The sequence below is a fragment of the Cinclus cinclus genome, chromosome 3 (assembly GCF_963662255.1).
Source record: "Cinclus cinclus chromosome 3, bCinCin1.1, whole genome shotgun sequence".
NCBI classification, from domain to species: Eukaryota; Metazoa; Chordata; class Aves; order Passeriformes; family Cinclidae; genus Cinclus; species Cinclus cinclus.
The window spans coordinates 117,533,795-117,554,275 of NC_085048.1; the positions used below are offsets into that span (position 1 = coordinate 117,533,795).

The window sequence follows — 20,481 nt, forward strand, 5'->3', positions numbered from 1 at the left end:
AGACTTAAAGCAGAGGAACATTCCAAAGGGGTGGGAAGCAGATGACTGGTGGAGCAGCAGGCACATTTTTATCGGGAAGGCAGCTGGTTGGGAGTGACTACATTTCCTCTGGAGAAAAAGCAGCCCCAAAGGCAGGATGAGAGGTCTGGAGGACAGCTGTGCTCCCCCATGCAAACCTGGGTAATTCAAGACATTCAGGATGTTCCATGGTGGAAAATGGCAATTCTCTCCACGAGACCTCGGGATCAGGTACAAGGTGATGTTAAAACCCCACAAACCACCCCCAAAAAGGCCAGCTGTAGTCCCCCTCATCCCAGCTGCCACCGTATGCACACGGAGTCATCACCAGGAATTAACTGTACCCTTTTTAATTGCTTTGTTAAAAATGTCGTCGAGACACCATGAATACAAGTACTGCAGTTACAGCCATACAAAAAAAGCAATACAAATTAAGCAGCTGAATACAAAAATACGTTGAAATACATGAACACCACAATGGAACTCGGAGCACTAAATCCCAATCGTGTAGGTGTGGAAAAAAATTAAATAAAAACTTTTTTTTTTTCCGTATTAGACAGTGTAGTTTTTTCCACTTTGAACAGTTACTTTTGCTAGTTATGTACTTCACAATTTCTTCTATGTACAGCATAGAATAAAATACTTTTAAAAGATATGACATTTTTCATCCTCAGTATGTGATATAGTCTCTTTTACACTAATATTGAATGCAGGAATAAAATCTGTCCGTGTCTTACATCAACTCATTGGAAAAGGAGGAGCGACACTTTCCTTTGAATTAATTTCTGTGGGGTTTTCCATCAGTTCTGGGGTTTGGCAGTCCTGGAACGGGATCCCTCCCGGGAATTCATGTACATAATATTGCTTGGATCTATACAAATGTGGCAATCGGATCTAAGTGGTTGATGGGAAAGAGGCAGCTCACACATATACAGCTCTGGGAATTTTCCATGACTTATTTACAATGAAAGTGCTTTTCTCAGCTCTAACATGATCCAGGTGGGGGATTGGTTTCCTTTCTACAGGTCAATTATTAGTCTCCCTGAAATTGGAAAGAAAAAGGATTTCTCTAGAAAATACCACAGCTTTGCAAACACTCGAGCGTACTGGAGAACTGCGTGTGGTTTGGAGATTAGCAGCTGAAAAGTGGTGGGAATTATAATTTAAAAATAAATAAAGCCAAAAGAGGTAACCCAGGTACAAAACAGCAGAGAACTGCAATACCCACAACGGTAAAAAGACTCCAAAGCCATCTGCTAACAAAAGGGGGAAGCGGTTGGATCAAAAGTCTTGAAAACATCCTTTAGGGATTTATCATCCGACTCCCCGTTGGGATCGCTCTCCGGGGCCTGCGTTACCTGTCCAGGCTGCCTCACCTGCCTGGGGTCGCTGTACTGCGGCCGGATCAATCCTGACAGAGCCTGGATTGGGAGATTATGGACGGCAGGAGCAGCGCTGGAGTGTTTAGCCTGAGATTTACTGCTGTTGTTTGTCTTGTCTGAAGCAGCTTCCGCCGATCCTTCCGTGGGTTTTTCTGCACTGGGGGTAGCCTTCTGCTGGGTCGCATCTTCCGCGAGGCTCGGTTCATTTTTACTGGAATTTTTCAAAATACTTTTTTTCTGGTTCTCTCCGTTCTCTCCCAAAGCGGCCGGAGCCGTGTCTGAGGACGAGCTGTGATCCCTGGGATCGTACAAACTGATCCCGCTGAGGATGGAGCCGGGAGTTCCCAGCCTGACGCCACTGGACGATAATTTGGGCGCGTACGGAGGCAGAGCGTCGGGGTCGGATTTTGGAGTCGCGGCTTCTGAGGGCTGGGATGAGCTGGCAGCAGCTCTGGCGAGGCGGGGGTCAAACTTGGGAGGGTGGGAATCCTTCCCGACTCCGTGGTGAGCGTCTGCGCTCGACAGTCTGTGGAGTCTGGGATCGACGTTCTTTTGCAAGCGAGGATCCCCCAGTTTGCTGGAGCTACTGGTGTGGGAATCTGTGGATGGATCCAAGTAGCCACCTCGGCCCCCGAGGCTGTTTTTGGCCTTGGCAGCGAGCCGGGGATCGGCTGGCATCACGTTGGGGTGCGGATCGTTCTTCAGATTCCGCAGTTTATTCAGTCTCTGGTCGGCAATGAGCGGCGGGAGGGGTAAATTGATGGAAGAGACGGGGTCAGGTTTGGGCAGAGGGATTGGGAGCAAGTCCTCGGGAGCCCACACGATGTGCTTGGCAAAATTGGGTTTCATCAGGGTCACATCCATCTTGATGTGGCTGAACTGGCGCAGCTGGGAGCGGGGATCCCGCAACGTGACGCCCGGCAGAGGTTCCAAGGGAATGAGGAAAGCTCGTTCCCTCAGCTCCCTCTCCGAGTCCTCCTCATCATCATCCAGCCCTTTCTGCTTGACCTTCACTCCGGCGTGGTGCAAATCCAACTTGGCCCCGGCCAGGGAGGAGCCGGGATGGCCGCCCTCGCTGACCTTGTGCATCCGTGGATCGCGGGCCAGCCGGGGATCCAGGGACGCCGACTCCAAAGGTTTCCTGGGATTGGGCCTGGGAGAGGCCCGGAGCCTCGGGTCAGCAGCCTGAGGCCCCACACCTTTGTCTTTGGCCAGCCTCGGATCTGTAGGCATGCCAAGCATGTGCTGCTCTGTGGAATGTTGTTGCCGGTTCCTGAAGTTTTCACTTTGTTTCTTTAAGGTTTTGAGGATTGATTTAACACTGCTCCCCTCTTCCTCCTCACTACTGGAATACCAGTTGACATTGTCATCTAAAAACCAAAGAAATGCCACAACATTTAGATGACTCCAGCAAATAATCCTTAGAGAATCCAGCACTCCCTAATGGGAAACTTCTCAGTAAAGTCTAATTTAAAAGATCTGACATTAAACCACAACCTCAAATGACCAAAATCCATTTAATCAAAGAAATGCCAAAACAAAAAAACCCTGGAGGTAGTGGAAATAGAATGCAACACAGCTTGGGAGTGTCTCCATATCCATCAATATTAACTTGGGAAAATAACCTGCTTTCAAAAAATCCCTACAGGTAGTAGTAAAAAAAACATATGTAAAATCTGAGTCTTGATGGGAGAAGGAAAAGTAAAATGGCCCCTTGCAGTGGTCATTGATCCATGTAAATTACAAATTTGCTGCCTTACTTAATCCAAATCCCAAAGTTTGCAGGAGAGGCTGAGATTCAGGAAGGGAAAAAAATACAGTATTTTATTTTAAAGGATATCATAGGAGGAAAAATGCTGCTCTAGAGGAAATAAATCAAGAGGTGCAACTGAAGAAACAGGATGGAGGATGCACTTCCAGTCCTGGCAGCAAGAAACAAACAAGAAAGCAAGAAACCCCCCTGGTCCAACAAGGGATTTTCCAAAGTAATTATCAACCAAAGGACCTTTTACAAGTGCAGCAAGATCCAAAAATTATTAACTGGTGCTAGGACTGAGCCTACACTAAGATCCTAGAACAAGCTGGGGAGAAGATCTGAAAAATACTGAGCTGCTTCTTGGACATTCCCAATAACTGTGAACAGCGACGTGACGCGAGTCAACGTCAACCAATTCGTTGGCCAGGGCCGTTAAGTACGACAAGAATTCCAACCAAATCCTGCTCACCTTCATCCTTGCTCATGGCCCTCTGGCCCTGGCTGCTGGCAGAGTCTCCATCCCGCTGATGCTTCTGGCTGAGCCTCACATACAGAGCCTTCTGCATGGCCGGCAGGAAATCAGGCACGTTGATGCCCTGGTTGTGGCCCATGTGGCCACCCACGCAATCTGACTCGCTCCCACCCGGGTGCGATTCCGGAGCCATCAGGTGAGCCTGGTGATCTGTAAATTCTCCATGCCATGCTCCATCTGCAGGACAAAGCTCTAGTTAGCAGTTATCCTAGAGGAGTGTTGACAGCTATAAACACGGCATCCTGGAATGGGTTGGAAAGGAGCTTAAGGGACATCCAGTTCCATGCCACGGCAGGGACACCTTCCCCTGTCCCAGGCTGTTCCAAGCCACATCCAACCTGGCCTGAAACAGTTCCAGGGGTGGGGCAGCCACAGCTTCTCTGGGAAATCTCTGCCAGGGCCTCCTCACCCTCACAGGGAAGGATTTCTTCCCAATCTCCCATTTCAACCTCAAGCATAACATGACTTAAGAACACAACTGAATGGCACCAGGTGAGAAAACCAGAACACTGAAGACATTCCAGGGAGTTTCTATTCAAAATTCATCTGGCAGCCTTCCTTACCTCCAGAATTATTGGCTGGCTGGAAGTTGTGTACAGCTTGGTGGGAATAATAGTTGTCGTAGAAGTCGGCCGGGTTCTGCATGGGCTCGTAGTCCCCGGCCATCTGCTGGTACTGCGGCCCCGGGGGACAGTGATTGTCCCTTGACATGTTCACCATGTGTCCCTGCACTCCGGGGGAATTGTAGGATCCTCCCATGCTCGGCGGGGTGAGGGGTGGCCCACCCTGCTGGCCCTGCATGGCCATTCCAGTCTGGTTCTGCGGGCCCATGTATCCCGGGGGAACGCCCTGCATGGGGGGGCTCTGCGGCATTCCCGGCCCTTGGGGGCCTCCGCAGGGATGGTGCCCAGGAGAACCAGGGTGCATCGGGGGCCCATTGTGTCCTTGTGACATGCCAGGACCCGGCCCTGGACTAGAGCCAGGATTGTACATGTGCTGGGAATGTGGGTCGTTGCCCTGGAACGGCGGCCGCGGGGGTGACGCGCTGTTGTAGAAGGTCGGTGGCCTGGAAGCGGAAGAAAATCAAGGAATCAAATTCTGGACCTACAAACACCAACAGCTGGCTCTCCCTGCCCCCTCCCACTCTTATTTGACCTGACGATGGATACAATTCCCAAAGGAGCACTGTCTTCCAACTACACCCATTCCACATTCCTTAACTTGGCCAAAACCACGTTTCTTTCCAATATTTGCTCATCTCCATCAGTTTTGCCCACGAAAAAGCCAACTACAAAAAGACTGGAGCAGGGAATGAACTGCTCCACCCACATATGGAGATGTCAAACCAAGAGTCAACTTCTGTAAGGTCAGGCCTAAGCTGTTCTCTATGGAAAAGAAGAAATAATCCTGGTATCAGCTATATGGCAGATCCTTAACTTAGCCCAGAATCCTGACAGGAACAATTAAAGATTAAACGATAAATATCCAGGAGAGTTCTCCCCAGAATTCCAACACCTACTTCTTCCCAATTTTGTGTGCCAAATCCACAGTGGGCTTCACAACGATTTCAAAAAGAGATGGGATCTTCTTATAATCTCCTGAAGGATCCTGGTAATTTTCCATGTCGGACTCGGAGAAGGGATATTGCTCCGGGGGGGTTGGCAGGAGCCCGACCCCCGGAGGGGGTTTGGGAAGAGGAACAATGCCCCGCTTCCGCAGTTCCTCCAGCTCCTTCTCATCTTCATTTTGGGGTTCTTCCTCGTTATTCAAAACCTGGAACAAAGCCATGTGGGCAAACATTCCATTAGTTTTCCGGTACTCCAGTTCAACTGAGCCTTGTGCCTTTTCTTGAAATATTATTTCCAGATTTCCACAGACAACTTTCCTGTTATCTGCTACAATCCTGTTGGATACTGACATCCAACTCAAAGGAATTCTAAACCCATTTTTGGGAGCTGTTTTCCAGGACACCAAATCCCACCCAAGAAAACACTTCTCTATTTCAGGAAGGAACAGCTCCCTTTAAGTCCACTTCCTTCAAATGGAGGTGGAAGGAGTTATTCCAAGAGGACTAAGGCCTGATGGGCAATGACTGGAGAGGGAATATCCCAATAAAGCAGAGCTCAGGATTTCCCAGAGCACATGGAAAAGGTTCCCTCATCCCTTCCCCACTTCCGAGTGCAGCAATCCCAACATTCCTGGTATCCAGATCGCTCACCTTATCCAACAGCTCCTTGGTTTCTGCAGTCAGGGGAGCATGAGAGAATTTGCATTTATCTCCTTGATAACACTTGGCTCCTGTGTGGTAGAACTTGCAGGGGAATTCATGTGAGGAAGGAATTAAGGATTCTTAACAGTTTGGGAATGTTACAAAATCCAGCTGGTGGCTATTCCTCAATTCTTCATCAGGAATTCCATCTACTTCCATTTAAAATTCTCCTTAAAATGACATTTCTGTCTGTCATTTAAATCCTTCAGATTTAAATTCTGGACTGAATTTTTAATTCAGATTTAGAACCTTCAGATTTCATTTTCCAACTGTGATTCGAAAGGGAAAGGACTCAATTGCAGAGGAAAATGCCAAAATAATGACAAAAAGGAACAGGTCAGGGGTTTAGAAGTGTGGATAAATGTATCTAAAATTCCAGGGATTTTATTTTCGAAAATGCTACGGATCAGTAATTTTGTATTCATTTTTTCCTCTGAAGTATTTGAGAAAAAGAATCTTGTAATTAATGTACAGAGTAGGTGGTAGAGTCTCTTAAATAACAGTCACCTTTAGAAATAATTTTTATCAAAATAAATAGAAATAAAATAACATAAATTAATATTTCAGGTTAATTTAGAAGTACTTTTAAAGGATATTGTGCAAATAAATGCAGTTCTCTCCTTTGGTGCAGTAACCCTGGATGTAAAACTTACAGATTTCCTTTTTCTTTTCAATCTCTGCATCATGATCAAATTTACACTGTTCTCCCTATAAATAAATTGGAAAAAAAAAAACAAACAAAGAAAAATCATTATCCATCTGAAATGCTGAGTAATTTAATTCTATAGCAAAAAGAACATCCTCCTCAGCTGAATTTATATTTTTCATCTTTACCAGCATTAAATTCCATTGTAAGCAATAAAACTGTAAATAGGAGAAGTCTGGACATAGAGAAAATTCCTGGATTGGAATTCAAAGGAATATATGGAATGGTGACAGAAAACAATCCCCGTTCTCTGCTTCCACCAGGAAGTTTTCATTTAAAAAGGCACTGAAATAATATTTTACTGAATTACTTTCATATATTCTCTTATTCTTTAGGATCATTTTGCTGGATGGGGGTTTGGGTGTTTTTTTTAGTAACTCTTTTCCTGAAAAAGACACCGAGTGCTCTCTCAGTCCGTTCTAGAACTGAAGGTGGCAGCAAATAGCCATCTGAGCCAAAGGTGTTTAAAGGCACCAAGCAAAACAACATTTCCAATCATTTGCACTTTTATTTCTACCATTTGGGTAAGAAACAGAAAATTCCACCCCTAAATCCCAAGGAACCAAATAAATGTAAGAAGCGTTCAGTGGTTGTGTTTTCTAACAATCCCAGTTTTTAAAGGTGAGCAACACAAAGCAAGTCCTTCAAAGTTCCCAAATCAGCAGGAAATAATTTCATATATTCAGGAATTGTTGCCTATTTAGAGATTCCAGATTTGTGAGATACAATGTAATGAATACATTACCATTCTCAGGGTAAGTTTAGGATGTTCTTATTAAATATATTAATAAAAATACAAATTTTCATTGGAATTTAATTCAAAATGTGTAACAGAAGGGGGCTGTTTTTCCACAAATGATTCCATCTAGAAATCCTCAGCACATCAGAAATCAAAACACTGCGTTTCAGCACCCAAGTTTGCCAAAAATCTATTTTAAAAAATAATTAAATTTACCTTAATGCACCTCCCTTCGAGGAAATATTTACAGATCTGCTTGCCCTTGTGCTCCACCGTGTGCTGGTTGATGAACTCCTGGCTCATATTAACCCATTTCTTCACTGGTTTGCCATCCTGGGGGAAAAAAAAAAATAAATCCACGTTGTATCAGCTCCTTTTTGGAGCACTGGCGATGCAGATATTTGGAGTAAGGATATTGGAACTGCAGGTACCTCATGGAAGCCATCGGATCCTTTATTGCCACCTCTGCCCCTCCCGCGATCTTTGCGCTTCAGTTTCTTTTGCATTCCACGCCCTCTTCCAATGCTGTAGTTGTTCCCTCGTTGGGAAATGCCTGGAAAACAGGGAAAACCTCTTAAAAGGATCACAGAAATTAAGGGGAAATGGTTCTCTTGTGGCATCAAAGAGAGACAAATTGAATAAATTAGATCCCTCCCCTTCTGCTGTTGGAAATGTTATTTCTGACCGGTCAAAATATCCCAGGAAAATCATCCCTGGCAGCTTCCCTCACCTAGGCCCCCATCCCAAAATGCCACCAAAACTTCCCTTACCTTTCTGGATCCCTTTCATGCCCTGTTTCTTCACAGGTTCCTTTGGGAATGGAGGTCCCAAATCCCCACTGGAAGTCTCTTTAGCTTGTCTGTACTGTTTGAGCTGGTCAGCAAAATCCTCATCCTTTTCCTCCTCGTTGTAATTGCCGAAGTTTTCATCACTGTAATGACTGTAACTGTCATATTCCTTACTTTTGACATTCTTTTTATGCTGCATTTTCTGGGAACTCATGTAATTCCCTGACATGTGTCCATGCTGTAAGGAAAGGGATTGCATTAGGAAGCAATTCCGTATTTCCAAACCCCACCCCTCCAAACTGCTCTAAAAATCCACTTCTGGGGCTCTTTTATCAGTACCAGATTTGCCAAAAAAAAAAATAAATCAATAAATACAGGGGAAATCACTTATTCAGGAAAAAATTAATTATTTTCATTCACCAGCTGAGAGAAGCCAAGAAAACTGAGCTCCCAAAAAACAGAAGCAACTTCAGATATTGAAAAGTGGCTTTTCAAAAGTTCTTTGAGTCCAGCCTAAATCCAATGCAGGCAATAAGAACATTCCTTAATAATAAAGAATCCTTAATTCCTGTTGCCTGATGGTGGAAAAATTGCTATCAGGATTATTTTCTACCACAGATCCTGCTTTACATCTGGGAATCTCCTCAGGGAGATGGGAACTAGATGAGCTTCCAGAAATCTGGGAGAACAGGCACTGAGATGGAGCCAAACTTCCAAACCCACACTTCTTGTATTTGTATTTTTGGAATGTCACCTCAACAAAGACATGAGGAATGGAGTTTCAAACTTCCTACCTGACTGAAGGAGGAATCATAATCCCTGTAGGAAGAGCTGCTGCTTTTTTTGTGGGGCCTTTCCATGCGCTCCATGTCGGAGTCGTGGCTGTAGTCAGAACTGTCATCGCTGGAAGGGGAGTTATGCTGGAAAACAGAACAAGAAAGTTGGGAACTTTAAGGGAGTCATCATCTTTCCATAAATATAACAAGTACAGAAGTGATACATTTAAATTGTGCATCTTATCCTAAAAAGTCTCAAATCCCTCTGGTTCAGCTTTCCAAGACTGGGGCTTAACTTTGGACATTTAAGACCAGTTTAAGTCTTAATGGTAATAAAACCATTTTAATTTCTTGACCAGTTCCCTGGATCCTTGTCCTGGACACCCATTAATCAAATGAGCACTTCCAAAGTGTTGGTGTTTTTCCTAACCTTATGCTTGTCCCGTCTTCTCCTTTTGGATTTTTTCTTTTCCTTCTCTTTTTTGCGTTTTTTCCGGGATTTCCGGTGGCCTTTCTCGTTTTTCTGTTTGTCCTCCCCTTTTGAGCCATGCTCCTTCACATCCTCATAGGCTGCATCATCTATTTCCCCATCTTCCAGCTCTCCATCTTCCCTGGAAGAAGGAAACCAGGAAGACAATAAAATTCCATGTTATTACCCAGCTCACCTGCCACTGGAAAAAAACAGTTAAGAAGTCCAAAGCAACCCCAAGCTGTGATTTTTGAGATAAATGGATATGCCAGGGAGAAGACACGACTGCTGTATGACCTGGAATTTCTTGGAATTACATTAATGAAATAAAAATGGAACATTAATATCCTTTAAACACCTGCAGCTATCCCAAAAATCCAATTATGCTTTGACATTATCAATTAAACTCATTCCCTCAAGGATAAATTAAGATATGCTCTTCCATATTATACCTCCTGAATATGCTCCTTAGGAACAACTTGTTCCTCTTGCAATTACACCCAGGGATTTCCACTTTTGGTATACACCCAGGACTGGAATAACTTTCCAGGTAAAGCAATATCAGTAATACAATCCCTTGGATTGCACGGCAGAGGGAGAATTGCAAAAATCCTCTAATCCCTAAAACCTTTCCCCAGTATCCAAGCATTTTCAAAGGACTGAGCTTCAAGAAGGAAAAAACCAACAACTGGATAAACATATATTGAAAAATTATGGTCAATAAATATTAATTGGAAAATAAGTTATTTTTCAAGAAAGTGCCAAGGCAGGAATTCTCTTCTGGTTTAGCTGCTTTTATTCCCGTTTAAATCCCAAACTGGAGCTGTGCACCAGGGAGAGCAGAACCTCCCTGTCACGAGTTCCCTCCCTCTCCCACAACCTCCAGATATTTGGAGCTCGATGGATACATGGAAACAATCCCAGAAAACATTCCCACTGTCTGAGTGGATTCCTAGAGCATCTCCCAAATGGATCAGAAAGGCACAGAAGCCAAATGATCTTCCAGGAAAAGCAACCTGATGAAATCCCTGGGCAATTCCACAAATAATTTTTGAATGGAGAGTTTTTTAAAAAAATAATTTTTAAAAAATGGTATTTTAATTTCATTTCTAACCTTCAAACCCGGATTTTAGCTCTCCTTCCTTGACCTTATTTCAGGTCATCTTTAAAAATAGAATTCCTTATGCCCAAAGAAGATTTACTCCAGAAGCTCCTTAAGTCCAAGATCCAAACCCTGGACACACTTTCTGAAATATTCTGGGAACCTTTACCCTCAAACATTATTGAAGTCCTTAAATTTTCATTCTTCATCATTTAATTTGAAAACAATTTTACTTCAGGTTAAAATTCCCCGAGAGGTAAAATTCCCCAAATTTTGATACTAAGGTGCTGCTTAAGAAATTAGGAATTAATAAGGAAAGTAACTCCAAATAATCAGAGAATTTTCACTGAGAAAATCAAATAAAAGCAGAGGGTGGCTGGGAGCAGTAAAAAGTGAAAGTAAATTAATTCCAAGCTATTTTCTGGGAAATCTGGCACTGATTTGTGTGTAAATAAACTTGCCTCCAACTTCTTCCTTACCCTGCCATGGATTTACCCACAGAGAACCAAAAAATCCTAACAAAAAATCCTTGCAGGAAAAATCTTTCCAGGACCCCTACGCTGTAAGGCTCAGACCCTTTATCACCAAAATAATGTCAACAACATGAATTAACTGAAACTAGATAAAGAATTAAAAACATTTCTCTCTTGAGAAAATAACATTAAAACAGCCTTCCAGTTTGGAATATTCGAAACGTGGCTGGACAGGGTTGCTTTTGTTATTTTTTTACTAAATAATTTCTCTATCATTCAACAGATCAGCTCAAATCAAACTAGTACCAGAATTCCTGCTGCACAAATTGATTGGGAATCTTGAGGTTCCCAGTACGGGTCTTCCCTGCAGTGAACTGGTTTTACTGGTCCGACATTTGCACACCTGATGTAACACAAAAACTTGGGAGCTGGGCCTTTTTTGAAGCAAATGAACTTATTTTACAGAGCAGAAGTTTCATAAAAAACACAAGTTATGATCTCCCAGGTCGTGTGTATTGTTGCTCTTCTCCTCATAAATTAAAACATTATAAAGCAACACTTGTAAATTAAAATTAATTAGGTTGTTTACGTGGCACTTACTGGCTCTATTGCACCATTACCAGTGTCATAACTGGTTGTACTGGTGGGAACAGCTGGTGAGAGGATGAGAACTCCAAGCTGGAAAAACTCAGCTTCCAGCACTACCCAGAGTCACTCAGGCTTGTCCTCAAGGATTTGAGAACTCCAGGAACTTTCAATCCCTGAACCAGTGAAAAGCCACAGCCCGACTGCAGGAACTCCACAGCACAGCTCTGCCCCAGCTCCAGAGATCCCAGCGGATTCCTGGTGTGCACTCGGCTTGGAAAACAGGGCATGACAACTTCCACCCTTGCCCAAGGACAAGCAGGAAGGGGAAAACAAGAACCAGGAGTTCTGGGCTCTGCCTTGAACTTGCACAAAACCCCAGGCCCATTTTAGGGATCGCCTCCTGAGGACAAGCAGGAAGTGGAAAACAAGCACTAGCAGCTCTGGGCTCAGCCCTGACCCTTGCACTAAATCCCGGGAGCATTTTCCAAGGACAAGCAGAAAGAGGAAAATAAGCACCAGCAGCTCTGGGCTCTGCCCTGGCCCTTGCACTAAATCCCAAGAGCATTTTGGGACCACTTCCCAATCTATAATACCTAAGTCGGGACTCTGTTCTCCAGCGAGGAAACAGTTTTACATTTACCCTGTACAAGCCTTACTTTTTTGTCTGTTTGTTTGGCTTTTTCCCCAGTGTTTTCCGGTCCTCTGAAGTACCACAAAGGGTTGTGGAGCTGTGTGGGGGGAGGCCAAGCTCTGGGGATCCCAAAACCAGGCATTTTTAACTCCTGCAGCTGTGTCAGGAATGCTCAGGGTAGATGTAGGCTCAAACACTGGTAACTGCCAGCCTGGCACGGTATTTTTGGAACTAGGTAGGAAGGCCAGGGCTGCCTGGAGAAAGGATTTGAATTTCCAGCAGCTGCAGGAGAGAAAAGGAGGGAGGGAAGGAGGGAGGGAGCAACAGAGGTCCTTTCACCAGGAACAGGACTCTGGGTTTCTGCGCATGGGGATTGAGAGGTGGCAAAGATAACGTCAGTCAGCCCTTAATCTGCATAAAAAAGATCCAGTTAAATGTGTAAGGTGGAATCTGGCAAGAAAATGACGTTAAATATGGCTCTAGTGAGAGATTGTGGTATCAACAAAAACAGCCAAAAATAAAAAACCCGCCCAACTCGGAGCACCCTTTCCTGCCTGAGACAGAGAACAATGGTGACATTCAACAGACACCCCCTGGAAAGTGCAATTTATGGAAAGAATGGCAAACAGCCCCCCTTCCCAGCCAGAATAAATCAATGAAGATGTAAAAAGGCATGCATTCCAAAAGGAAAAATTAAAACCTTGCTAAAAAAAAAAAATGCACTTTTAATGCAGTGACACCCCCCTCCCCTCCTTGCATTCCCCATCACCACCACCCCACTCCAGCCTGAAGGTGACCTGCCCCCCAAAAACATCGTTAACCCCCTCAGGCACATTAACAGAGCATCATCATCATCAGCATCATCATTACCAGCATCACCCCACTAAGTACCACCATTATGAGAAGCGGAGAGAGAGAAGAATGTTACTCGACCTTTCGTCCCCTGCATGTTGCCTGTCAGAGTCGGGCATGTTTGGGTCAAGAACTGGGTTTGGGGGTTTGGAGAACAGGCTTTCAAAGGCCATTGTGCCTGGCTGTGGTGTGGTGAGGAGGAGGAGGAGGAGGGAGGTGGAGGAAGGCAGGGCCCCGCCGCTGCCCGCGGTGCGGAGCGGCGGGAGGAGGCGGCGGCGGCGGCGGCGGCGCGCACGGCCGCGCTGGGGGCGGCTCGGTGAGGAGGAGGAGGGCCGGGCCCCTCAGTGAGGAGAGATGATGAAGGTTTGCACTCACGGTTACTTAGTGAGACACTAACGGGCACTCAGCGCCCGGGCCCGGCCGCCCCGCGCGGGCGCTGCGGGGAGGCGGTGGCGGCGGCGGCGGCTCGAGCGGCAGCCCCGGGGCAGAGGAGAGCGGGAGGACACACACACGGGGGGAGGGAGGTGCTGCTGGCCGGAGATGGCGGCCCTAATTCTTCCTTACAAACATGGCGCCCGCGCGAGGCACTCGCACAAAATGGCGGCGGCGGCAGAGAGGAGGTGGAGGAGGAGAACGGCGACAGCAGCAGCGGCGGCAGCGACCCCCGGCGCTTTGCCCGCACACGCTCGCTCAGCGCCCGCGGCCCGTACACGCCGCCGCCGCTGCCGCCACAGCGTCTTCCGCGCCCGCCGGGGCCGCGATGTCGCCGCGTCCCTTCGCGCCGCCGCCGCCCGCCGCGCTCCTCCTCCTCCTCCTCCTCCGCCGGGGCCCTGGACCCTCCCCCCGCGCGCCGTCATTGGCCGCGGCTGCGGCGTCTCGCGCGCTCATTGGTTTTCCGCCGCGTCCGTCAATCTCGCCGTGACATCACGCGCGGGCCCCGCCCTCCTCCGCTTCCCCTCGGCCGCCGCCGCCGCCGTGCGCGCGCGAACAGGGTGGGGCCTCGCTGCGCGCCGCGTCACGTGCCCCCGCGCCCCATCACGTGATGGCGGCGTATCCCCCCTCCGGGAATGGTGGGGGAAAAGGGAGGGAAAAAAGGGCGGTGGCTTCCTCCCGGCGAGAACCGGGACGGGCGCGGGAACGGGCCTCCCCTCCCGCCACTGCGTCATGGCCGCCGCCCCCCATCACGCTCTGCGGGCAGCGCCCCCTGGCGGCGGTTGTGTGTGAGGGGAACCGGCCCGTGCGTCGTTAATTAGCGACGCTCGTAATTAAACTAAGAGTGTGTGGCCCCAAGGCGGGACAAAAACAGTCCCTGGAGTAGCCCTGTCGAGGTCAGGGCGTGACAAAAGCCGGGAAAAAGTGGCTCGAAGACAGTAATTTCATAAAAATGTAGGCGTAGGGAAGAGGCGTCGGTCAGAGTCACCTCGATGACCTTTAATCAAACGTTCCCGGGAAAAGTTACTTAATTTTTTTTTTTTCCTTTTCCAAGTTGTCTCGCTGACCCTCGGGGATTCTCAGGACACGCGACTCGGCTTTCTCCAGCGCTAGCAATCCAATAAAGTTTATAAAAACAAGGTGGAACACTCGCACAGATTCCCATGGGATTCCCAGTGGGAGGAGCCTCAGATCCTTAAGGGAAGAATCATCTCCCTTGGGCCTCGCACACCTGAGCAAGGCGAACAGGGTCCAGACCATCAGGGAAATCAAGTAAATCCAAGGAAAAGGCTGGAAAATAGCATTCCTGCAGCGATGGGGTGGTGGTGGCTGGGGAGCATCACTAGGGCCGCTTAGGACTAATTAGCCCCATCAGCACAGGTGGAGCCATGGAGGAACCAGCATCATCTTTCCCCAGGCCACAGGCAGGGGATAAAAGAGGGATTCTAAGTCTGGACTAGAAGGAAGAATCCTAAATTTTTGGTTAAATATTCTGGGGTGAGAAATGGTGATTTGGGGACAGCATGTCTGGGGCCAGCTGTGCCTGCCAAAGGGAAGGAGAAGCATTCCTGCTGCTTTTTCAGCTCCCAAATATTATTATCCCAAATGAAAGTTGTATTTCAAGAGTGGAAGAGCCTCTCTCTGCAAATTCCAACCTCAGGAAGTCTGAAAGATGCCAGAGCAGCCGCTCTGGGAAGGGAAAAAAAAAAAAAATCTCCTTTAGTCAACTGGTATGGCAGCCAGAGGTTGAGAAAGGCAAAGAGCCGAACTTAAACTTTTCCAGGGCTGGAAGGGAGAAACCAGCTCACCCTGGCCTCGGGAATTAGGAAAATGTCGTCAGTTTGGGATCGTGCCGCAAGGAAAAGCCTCCGGACCGCGGTCCAGGCGCCCGTCTCCAGCTGCGTTAGCCAGAGAAAGCAGCAGATGGAAACTATTCTGCCCTGTCAGGAGCTTGTCCTCTCCCAGATTCCTGCTTTTTGGCTCCCAGATTTTTTTATCATCCCTAAACAGGGTCATGGTGTTGGAGGAGCATGGGAAGTGGCAGAGAATGGGAGAGGGAGAGGGAGGAGAGGAGCAGCCATGCTTCTAGAAAATAATTTTCTCCTAATTTTTAGGAATATTTTTGCAGCATTCTGGAGTTTTCCCTTCCCTCCCCCAGCACAACCCTGGGATACATTTCCCTGCCCGGCTCTGTGTCCAGCCAGAGCTCCCGCCAATCCAAACATCCTCCATCTGCCGACAGCAGCCCTGAATGTCGCTTCTTGTTCTGCCAGAGAGATCCAACCCCTTCCTAAGCTCCCATGCCCCCCAAAAATCCAAGAGCTCGACCCCCTAGAGGAGACAGATCTATCTTGGGAAGCCTCTTTCTCTGGGACAAGGAATGGGAATGGTTTTAGTGGGTGCAGCTCAGCAGGATGTAAGGGACTAAGGATTCCCAGGGGAAAGGATGTTCAGGGATGAGGATTCCCAGGGGGAAAGATGACTCCCAGGGTGAGGATTCTGTGGGGGGGAGGGATGCTCCAGGCTAGGAATGTTCAGGGATGAGGATGCTCCAGTGGGAATGATCCCTGTGCTATCAGCCAGCCCCTCCCAAACAAAACTAAAACTTTTAAAATAAAAATAATACCATTGATAACAGGTTCTTGACATCCAAGACCCCAGTTCCCCTTGGGCCACTCTGGGTGAGCATTCCCCCCCATCCACACATCCATCAGGTGACATCCTTTACATCATCCTTTAATTGTACTAAATCCAGCAGGATGAGGGAACATGCAGAACATGCACAAGCAGGAGGGTGAATGCCAGCTCTTCCCAGCTTTCCTATGCTGGGGTGGAGGCTCTGGCTGATAGAGCAGGGAATATTCCCACCTCCACACACAGCTGAAACTTTGCTGTGAGGAGGGTCCATGGGGGATACCCATTTGGGAGGTTTCAAGAACAGGGATAGCCCTGGAATTCCTCCTTTGCCCCGCTTGCCAAGGAGGGCACCCAGGTGGATGTTCATGGAGTTTTCCAGCCCTGATTAGTCCCAGGGGACTGAGGCACCAGACCTCAATCCCTACATAGGCTGCTCAGCATCCAAAGGGAAGTGGGAGTGTGTTTTTAGGGAGCAGGACTGGATGCAACAAGGGAGGAGGGCAGGAAGGGCCATGAGCCTCTCTCCTCCCACACACTCAGCTTCACTGCTTCCTAGAGATAAAAAAGAAAAAAGGGAATTCAAAGGAAATCGGGGCTGTGGCTTCCATCTGCTGGTGTAGGACATGGTCTCTCTGGAGTCGGGATGAGGATAGTGCTGCTTTTCCACCTCACTTGGTGGTGTAAATCCACCTAGGCAGGTGCAAATCCACACGGGAAGAACTTTGGGACAGAGGGGAGAGCAGCTCCAGCAACCTGGGCTTTTCCCCAGTGCCCCTAAAACTCATAGGGCGAGACAAAGAGGGTGATTTTGGACAGGTGCTTGGCCTGGAACACCTGATCCAGGTACTCGGCCATGTCCACGTCCACGTGGACGGTGCGGGGCCCTCGCAGGCTCTGCACCAGCAGCAGCTCCCCGGTGTGCCGGTCCGAGCGCTGCACCACGAAGTGCCCGCGGCTGTTCCCGCCCGTGATACCAAACCGGAGGCTGTCGGGGCCCGGCCGGCCCAGAGCCGCCGCTGCCGTGGCCATGCGGAACAGAGGCGCCGGAGTCTGGAGCTTGGAGGGGAGCGGGAGGTAGTGGAAGGAGATGGTTTTGGGGGCCTGGTGGCATAAGCGGCTCTCCATGGGGCACGGGTTGCGCTCGCACTGGCTGCAAGAGGAAAAGCAACGTCGGGAATGCCGCAGTCGTGCCCCCCCACCTCCCTGGATCCACAGGGAATGCCGTGGTGCGCCACACTTACAAGGGGGAGGTTTTGACGTAGGAGACGTTGCCGGTGGCCGGGGGACACTGGGGGGTGACACACTGGAACCCCCCCCCCGTGTTGATGCAGGTGCTCCCGCTCGTGCAGTTATCCTGGGATAGGGAACACTCATCAATATCTAGAAAACAAGGGCAGGAAAGCGGGGTCAGGGCCTGGGAGCCTCCAACCGAGCTCACCTTTCCATCAGAAAATAGGCAAAAACACCTTGAAGCAGGTCAAATACTATCCAAAAAGATATGGGGGCATCCCAGAATTCCATCTCCTTTCTCCAGCCTCACCCCCAGGCCAGCGGAGGTTAACAGCAGCCCTCCAGCAGGAAGGCAGCTGCTTTTCCAAACTTTCTGCTGGATGGTCTGGAAACACCGTCCCTTTTTACTTACTGAGCGCCCGTGGGACGCCTGGCAGGAGCTGGAATGTGAAGGATTTGCTGGGAGCATTAGCAAGATGCCATGGAGCAGGGGGGGAAATCCAGGAGGAATGGGGAAATAGGCATTTTCTCACCCTGAACTGCAGCAATCAACACTTCGGGGCACAAAAAAATTCCCTGTTCTTCAGGAGACTTTCAGCAATTGTGGCTTCCCACTATTCCCACCTGCTGCCTTCCACCTGCACCCCAATTCCCTTGGGACTGGGAGAGATGTTGCCACCCTCTGAACTGATCCTGGAATTCTGGGGGGTTAACATTATTTTTGGTTCTTCCCAGGAACTCCCAGCTTCAGGAACATCCCTACAGCCACAGCGGGATCATCTTCAAGGAGGTGCAGACCCAAAATCATCCAGAGAGGTAAAGGAGAGGGGAGAGGGAGAGGAGCAGCCATGCTTCCAGAAAAGCGTTTTATTTTCATTTTTAGGGATTCTTTTGAAGCACTCTGGTGGAGTTTTCCCTTCCCCAGCACAACCCTGGGATTCATTTCCCCACCCAGCTCCGCATCCAGCCGGAGCTCCTGCCAATCCAAACATCCTCCATCCGCTGCCATCCCGTAAAGCGTCGCTCCATCATCCCCCTCCCCTCTACACCAGCCTCTCCCTTGGAAACGGAGAAAAAAGCGGGGGGAAGTGGCAAAGGACTTGGGACCAAGTGTATTCCAGCCCCCTCACCTTCGCAGCTCTTGCCGTTGCCCAGCAGGACGTACCCGGCGGGGCAGGAGCAGCGGAAGGAGCCGGGAATGTTGACGCAGGAGTGGGCGCAGAGCCGGGGTCCCCCTTCCTGCTGGTACACCTCGCACTCGTTGAGGTCTGCGGAGACAGGGATTCACCAGGATCTCGCTCCAGCCTCCTGGGAACACTCAGGGAGCTAGCGCGGGCTGGAGGAGCGGCCGGTGAGGTGGGTTGGGAAGTGATTCCAGAAGATGCCAGGGAATGGGAACAGCAGCACAGCTTGAGGGCTGTGAGCAGCGGCGTCCAGCAGAGGGCGACACTGTGCCCAGTTCGAACTCGGCCATCCATCGTGATCCATGATCCATGGATTCAGGGCTTGGAGCCTCCTGAAGGTGTTTGGAGTCTCCCTCACTGGAGATATTCCAGAGCCAGCTGCACACAACCCGTGCTGTGTGCTCTGGGATGGTGGGGCTCTGAGCCACTGTGCTCCCTTCCAGTGTGACTCTGGGACGGGATCAGGCACCGAGCCGGCCCTCCCGCATCCCGGCTCACCCTGGCAGATCCCGTCGGGAGCCGTGCCGTTCATGTGGAAGCCGGGGTCGCAGCTGCACTGCTGGGTCTGGGCGATCTGGGCACAGCGGGGCTGCCGGCTGAAGGCCGGGTCATCCGTCACGCTCCAGGCAGGAGGAGCTGTGGGAAAACGGCGGGATGGGGAGCTGGAAGGTGGTGGGGGATGAAATACTCCCGTTTATGGCCCAGCAAGGGTCACCCACCGGTCTGAGCCTGGTACTGGCAGGTGCTCCCGGTCCACTGTGGGGGGCAGAGGCATTTGAAGTGGTCGAGCCCCTCCAGACACGTTCCACCATTCTGGCAGGGGCTGCTCGAGCACTCACTGATCTCTGCGGGAAAAGCAGCCACGTTCCATGTTGTTTCCTTGGGGGAAGCAAGCCTCGGGAATGCTGCACGCACCGGGATTCTTTGGTGCTCTATGGCACATCATAGCCAGGATGCTTCCCACCAGCCCTCCTCTTGAGGTGCTCTGGCTGTAATTCCCACTTAAGATTGAGAAATCCCAAAGCCACGGGAGCTACAGCATCCCTGGATCTTTGGGGAGCAGCTGCAATCCTTCCCCACTTTGAGCACCCCAATATTTCCCCTGTGTGTAAATAAATGCACTTTTCCAAAGGACATTCCAGGGCAGAAGATGAGTGATACCTGCACAGCGGGGCTCCTGCCCTGTCCAGCTGCCGTTGGCCTGGCACATCCGTGTGCTGGAGCCCAGCAGCTGGAATCCTGGATCACAGGCAAAGTGAACCTCGTGATCCACCAAATATTTGGTGCCAAACTTCCTCCCATCCGCAGGGGCTTGGAGGGCAGGACAGGAGGCTGCGAGAGCAGGGAAAGGGGATGAGTTTGAAGGGGGTCCTGTCCTTCCAAGCCGCCCTTTACATGCCGTTTCCCTGGAATACTGGTGCCGAGGACTCACGGGTGGGCGGCTGCGGGGCGGCCTTGGCCAGGGAGGCGTGGATGGTGCTGAGGCGGCTCCTCACGGTGCGCAGCCCCTCCGAGAACCGTGTCTCCTGCCCCTTCAGCAGCTGCTGCATCTGCCGGATGGCAGCCAGGAGCTGCTGCCTGCTGAGGCAGCTCTGCGGGAACAGGGATGGAGACAGGGCTGGGGACCTCCCTGAGCTGCCACTCCTCCCAGGAGCCAACCTGCTGCCCGTGGGAGGAGGTTAGTGCGAGAACTCCGCAGCATCCGATGTTTTCTGAGCGCCCTGACTTTGTGTTACCCCCCCCCCCCGCTCCACATTTACCCAGATCCAGGAGTTTTTTCCACCTAGCCCTGCGCTCCAGGCAGGGCTGGGATCACTTTGTGGGAGAGATGCTATAACTCATGTTTCATCCTGCTGGACCTCCAGCCCTGTCCCTCTTCCACATGACAAAAGAAGAGGAAAACAGCTGTCTTGTGAG

The 20,481-nt window shown here is 49.5% G+C and overlaps 2 protein-coding genes across 2 annotated transcripts; both read right to left on the reverse strand.

Moving 5' to 3' along the window:
* Positions 1-352: 352 nt before the first annotated feature.
* Positions 353-13,339, reverse strand: ZC3H6 (zinc finger CCCH-type containing 6). Its single transcript, XM_062490755.1, has 12 exons — positions 13,163-13,339; positions 9,397-9,577; positions 8,985-9,110; positions 8,173-8,428; positions 7,834-7,955; positions 7,619-7,735; positions 6,554-6,665; positions 5,907-6,016; positions 5,208-5,461; positions 4,252-4,754; positions 3,626-3,865; positions 353-2,770 (listed from the first exon to the last, which is right to left on the reverse strand). Exons 1-12 carry the CDS (start codon positions 13,252-13,254, stop codon positions 1,275-1,277), a joined length of 3,609 nt encoding a protein of 1,202 aa, XP_062346739.1. The 5' UTR covers positions 13,255-13,339; the 3' UTR covers positions 353-1,274.
* A 3,585-nt stretch (positions 13,340-16,924) lies between these two features.
* On the reverse strand, positions 16,925-20,266 carry FBLN7 (fibulin 7). The gene is given in 8 exon segments (XM_062489528.1): positions 16,925-17,300; positions 17,392-17,530; positions 18,511-18,648; positions 19,063-19,200; positions 19,284-19,409; positions 19,726-19,896; positions 19,997-20,234; positions 20,237-20,266. Coding segments are annotated over 8 exon segments (1,356 nt in total).
* Positions 20,267-20,481: the final 215 nt, after the last annotated feature.

Excerpts from the sequence above, each read along its gene's own strand:
- ZC3H6 (XM_062490755.1), bottom strand. The coding sequence starts at position 13,254 with ATGGCCTTTGAAAGCCTGTTCTCCAAACCCCCAAACCCAGTTCTTGAC. Across the intron at positions 5,462-5,906 it reads CCAAGGAGCTGTTGGATAAG|GTTTTGAATAACGAGGAAGA; the intron begins GTGAGCGATCTG and ends GCTTTGTTCCAG. Across the intron at positions 2,771-3,625 it reads GGCCATGAGCAAGGATGAAG|ATGACAATGTCAACTGGTAT; the intron begins GTGAGCAGGATT and ends TTTGGTTTTTAG.